General features: G+C 37.9%; 1 protein-coding gene across 1 annotated transcript; it reads left to right on the plus strand.

Annotated features, from left to right (window-relative positions):
• The first annotated feature begins 932 nt into the window (after positions 1-932).
• On the plus strand, positions 933-3029 carry LOC113650715. The gene is made up of 2 exons (XM_027159195.2): positions 933-1030; positions 1997-3029. The coding sequence occupies exons 1-2, from the start codon at positions 971-973 to the stop codon at positions 2636-2638; spliced, it is 702 nt and encodes a 233-aa protein (XP_027014996.2). The 5' UTR covers positions 933-970; the 3' UTR covers positions 2639-3029.
• The last annotated feature ends 2464 nt before the right edge of the window (positions 3030-5493 follow it).

Consider the following 5493-nt stretch of genomic DNA (forward strand, 5'->3'; position numbering starts at 1 on the left):
ATTAGTCAGCAAAAGGAACCTTAACTTTTAAGGTCGAGGGGATAATAACGTGTGATTTTTTACGAGGAACATTATGTTAACCACTTTTCTTTCAGTTTGTTGGCTAAGATAAGTAAACCACGCTATTTGCTGTAACTTTAGTGCTTAATCTGTAAATCAAGAGGTCCTCGAACACAGCGAGCTCGGCTGCTGTCAGGGGAGTGAAAAAGTCACGTCAGAAATCCCCAGGGCATGCAGCACGTTCGACGTCGCGACATTACATAACAGTAAACAAACATTCAGAACTTTGCCAGTTTCAAAGCCAGCAGGGATACTATTCCGATTAAGTTTTGCACGGACGTTTAGTATAGTGTTCAGCGTGCTACACCAATAATAATGTTGAATATATCCTGACATTGCTTCGGTTTCTTTAGTTGTGCCCTCTCTTTTGGTTTGTCACTATGCATATGTGTCCTGTAATTGTTTTATTTGTTGATATGTTTCTAAACTGTGTACTTGATGCATTTAATAATTTAGTAACAAAGCTAGCTTTTTGAAGCTTTCCGAAACAAGTTATATATTTTTCAGAAACTAGATTGTGCAGTGATCACGGATAAATGAGTACATATAGCCTGTGTCTCAACACTATTGACCTTCTTGAGTCTAGCCTTCTCTACGTTTTGAGTAATGTTACTGTTTAAGATGGGCACATTCAAATGCTTAAGACAGTTGTCTTAGTGATAAGAAGTGATAAGAAAGGCCTATAGTTGCCTACCTATACAGCTGATGCATGAAACATCAATTTTTAGCAAGGTTATCACACTCTTGGCCAAAATACATTTTTGAGATATTTAAAGCAATTATACTTTTGAGGGTACAGTCCTAAATCTGTTTATATTTATGGTGCAACACATATTTACATAAATGCTGCCTCTTTCTACGTCTTTCTACGTCTTCAAATACCCCTCTCCCACAAGATGATGGTCTGTGGATGTTTCTTCAGAGCCGAGGGATTCCTGAGAAAAATATTCAGAAAATGCAGCAAGATCATGTAGGTGACAGCACATTCATTCCTGCGATATATTAATTTTAATTGTTTTACATTTTACTGAATCTGCAGATTATACAAGTAATCATAACCCTATCACATTTAGTGCCAGTGCTTCTGATTTCTTTTTTATGCCGAGCACACCTGTCTCTCCCAACAATGTATTCATTTCTTCCCTATTCTAGTCCTGTAAAATAAGGTTTATAGGTATCTTTAGGAATCAATTCACACTATATTTTGGTCTCTACCCTACATAAACAAGTAACAGTAGTTGTGCTGTAGCATCACCATTATACATTCAGGCAAAGTGCTGACTTGTATGTTTGAAATTATAAATAAATGCACAAAATAAATATCGTGCCCTTACAATTACTGCTGTCCATTATGTTGTGATTTGATATTGTTTTAAAAGGATGGAGTAATGTTTAGATGCCAGCACAGGCCTTGGTTGGGAGCTGAAGTATGGAATCAATATGGAATAGCAATATTATGGAGTACATAAAAGCAGTAATATAAGGGAGACACAGCATTTGTGGATGGGCGAATTCTGTGTGTGTTCCAGAGGTGAACAACATCCTGCTTCTGTCAATGTGCTTTTCTTGTAATTGAGGCAAATAGTTATGTAATTAAAGAGGAATACATGAAAGTAATCAGTCCCCTGACTAACTTTGATGTCAAGGATTTTCACTGTTAATACACTTTATTTTCAGCATCATTATGTCACTCAAACTTCATTGTTATGGTTACAACCATTTTTTAGACAGCTGTTTTTGTGTTAAATTACTTAATATTTTAGCTCCTTTTTATTCCCATGCGAAAAGAGAAACAAGCAAGTGAAGAAAAATAGAAATAAATTGCTGATTTGTAGCTACTGCTAAGAAATTAATTTTCACTCATATGGAAAAATAGCCATCTCTTAGATTTAAGATAACCAATATATCTTACTGTATTGTTTTGTTTTTATTACAGATTGACAGCTCGGTAGTTGGAGAAATAGATGATGCCACTATGACTGCTTACATTCCAGCATATGGTGATAGGATTGCTACAAGGCGTTTCTGTATGGAAAAACAGAGAAAGGGTGGTGATGATCTAAAAAGACAGTCCTTATTTGAAAAACTTAGAAGAAATTTGGGCACATTGACAAGCAATAAAGACACAGATCAAGATTTTGAGGAGGAGCATTCTATGCAGCCAACAAAGATACATCTGAGAAATAACAAAAGGGCCGTGAAGATGACAAGGAAAATAGAACTAGGATGGATACACGACAAGAAACAAGTGAGAAAACGCAATGGTGGAGGAACCAGAGTTCTTGATATTTCCAAGAAAGCCACAAAAACAGAGATTCTATCACAAGCTAAAAAGCTATTTTTCCCCAATGAGAAATCGAGAAAGGGAAAGTGGGAAGAGTTTAGTCACAATATTGTTGACTTTCAGGAAGCATACCTTGATGTGGGTGTTAGTGTGGGAGAGCTCTATGAGACACATAAATTGGGGATTTTAAGATTTTACTTGTTCACAGAGCACCAGACAAATGAAGATGAAGTGTTCACAGAGATGACAGAAGGAACTGATGAACAGACAGATGCAGCCAGGCTAAATGAGTGACAGAAAAACACAACAGAAGATAATGAGCAGCTGACACAAAAAACACATGACAGTGAACAGCAGACACATACTGTAGAAGATGTTGTCTCTACTGCTGTAGAGATTGTTGATCTTACATCTTTGTGTGATACATCAGAGGTCATTTTTGGCCCTTTGCAAGGTGGACCGTTTTTAGAAGATCTTGATGACACAATCTTACATGAGCCTATAGAAGAGGCACAGATACACATCAACACCTACAGCTCAACTCCTGTCCATTCTGACACAGTGCCTGCTGGCCCCTTAAGTCCTACTTATGAACCTTTGCATGTGACGGTGAAACTCCACAGAGTCAATCTCTTGGAGGAACTGATTACCCAATTCAAGGATGAAGTGATTATGTCCTACTCTGTGAAATAGAGCTTCATTCATGAAATGGGGGCAGATGCTGATGGCGTGTCCAGGGATGTATATGCTGCCTTCTGGACAGAGTTTTTAGACTGTGCAGCAGAGGGTGCAGATGTGAGAGTACCATCACTATCCCCAAAATGGCAAGAAGAAGAGTGGAAATCTGTTGGTAGGATAATGGTCAAGGGATTAAAGGAACATGGATATTTTCCTTCTCGGCTGGCTCAAGCCTTTACAGCAGCAATCACATTTGGTGAACACACTGTCTCACCTGATTTATTGTTTGACTCACTAATGTTGTATCTTAGTCAGTCTGAGCGCGATCTCTTGTCCACTGCTTTGCAAGACACCCTTGATGCTGATGATAAAGATGAGCTTCTTGATCTTATGGATCGCATGGGAGTAAGAACAGTACCAACACAAGAGAACTTGAAAGCTGTGCTTCTCCAAGTGGCCCACAAGCAAATAATCCAGCAACCAAAATATGCACTGGATAACACTGCAGCAGTCGCAGGACCAACTCTCAGGGAGTTCTTCCCCAGTGTGCTGGATATGCAGAAGATGTATGAGAATCTTAAACCATCAATCCGGAAGGTTTTAAAGTTGATCACGGCCTCTCCAGCTACTCCAGCAGAGAACCAAAGTTTGCAATTTTTACATCAGTACATCAGGGGATTGGATGAGATAGGCCTCCGGAAGATGTTGAGATTCATGACAGGGTCTGATGTCATCTGCGTTAAAGACATTCAAGTCATATTCACCCCTTTGGAAGGTTTATCAAGGCGGCCTATTGCACATACTTGTGGCCCAACTTTAGAGCTGCCATCAACTTACAACAGCTATCCTGACCTCCGAGCTGAAATGGAGGCTATACTGTCTAGCAACTTCTATGCAATGGACATTGCATAGAAGTGTCTCACTCACTCACATGTACACACTCTTCCCTTTTGCCCAGGTATACAGTAGCCTTATCAGTGCCATCTGTTTACCTTTAGATAGTGTGTGAATGTAAGACAGAGCACATAGGGGAAGTAATTGACTCAGGTGGTGCATTATGAGTGCAGGGTGATTTATTTTTTATTTTGTTTTTCAGTTTCAGTTTTATACAAAATGTCATTACCAAACTTACTGTGGAAACAAGTTTACTGGCTGATGAGCATTTTGTTGATGGACTCTGAATATATCCAGCCCATAGAAACATTTACACATGATAACAAGATTCAATAATCAGTTTGATTTATTGATAATGATACAGGACCATTTAAATGCCATTTATGTTGCCCTGTTTGCAGTGGGCCCAAAGTTTGTCAAATCACATTTGGTCATGCTGAATAGTTCCACCATGAGGACGAATTTTGCCATTTTGACAATGGCAACGTTTTGCAACGTTTCATATGCAGTTGTTGTTGTTACCAGACTTAAACTGTCTGTAGAAACATATTGAGTGGCTGAACATTTTGTTAGTATACTTTAAGGTCCATTTAACCAAAAAAACAATTATAAGCCTTTTACACAATGTATGTTAGAAATGCATGTGGATACATTTTCATTTTTATTTAGATACATGTACCAATATTTTAAATGTTTTAAAACTTTTATATAAGCCATCATTTCTGTTAGCAGTTTAGGAGCATACTTTTTGGGACAATTTAACAATTTAAAAGACCCTGGGGTAATGTCAGCTCATGTTAATTCTAAATTTTGCCAGTGTTTGGAAATCTGTTCTAACATACAGCACTGTACATTAGAAGGTGTTCTGCTTTTTACAAATAAAAAGCACAGGTTTCTCTCTTGTTTTCAAACAAATCGGGTCTTTACTGCAGATAACACACACAAATTTTGTCTACACAATAGAATTACTGAGTTTTGACAACTGCACTGCAGTTCCTGCATTCACCAGTACTCTTTAGACAACATATTTAAACAGTCATCTCTACATTACCAAATTTACCAAATAGGCTTATTTCCTACATACACAGTAAATCACACTGGGGAGAAAAAATGTTTTACTGGTTTAGCATGTATTTATATGATGACAAATAATTGTGTAAAAAAGTGCTTTATGTGCAGCCCAGAGACACATGATAACAAGATACAATAATATGTTTGATTTAAAGGCCATCCAAGCATCATGTAGGTTGCCCTGTTTACAATGAGCCCAAAGTGTGTCAGGCCACATCTGGTGATGCGAAATAGTTCCACCATAAGGACAAATGTGCCATTTTTGACAATGGCAACATGTGATACCTTTCATTTGCAGGTACAGGATTGTTCCCAGTTCTGTGGATGAGATGTACTTTTTACATAATGATGAATAAAAAGAGATGATATGGAGCTCAGTTGGGAGATGTCCATTATGAAAGAGGTGTCTATTATCGATTGCAAACACAGTACTTCTGTCAAACATTTACAATGAATGTCATGGTATATATCCTTTTCCGTCCAAACGGCAATTCTGTTGTTTTTTT

The sequence above is a fragment of the Tachysurus fulvidraco genome, chromosome 8 (assembly GCF_022655615.1).
Source record: "Tachysurus fulvidraco isolate hzauxx_2018 chromosome 8, HZAU_PFXX_2.0, whole genome shotgun sequence".
NCBI lineage: Eukaryota > Metazoa > Chordata > Actinopteri > Siluriformes > Bagridae > Tachysurus > Tachysurus fulvidraco.

Bases quoted from the DNA above. Each gene is read 5' to 3' on its own strand.
- LOC113650715 (XM_027159195.2), top strand. From the start codon at position 971: ATGTTTCTTCAGAGCCGAGGGATTCCTGAGAAAAATATTCAGAAAATG. The intron at 1,031-1,996 runs GTAGGTGACAGC...TTTTTATTACAG, and splicing joins AGAAAATGCAGCAAGATCAT to ATTGACAGCTCGGTAGTTGG.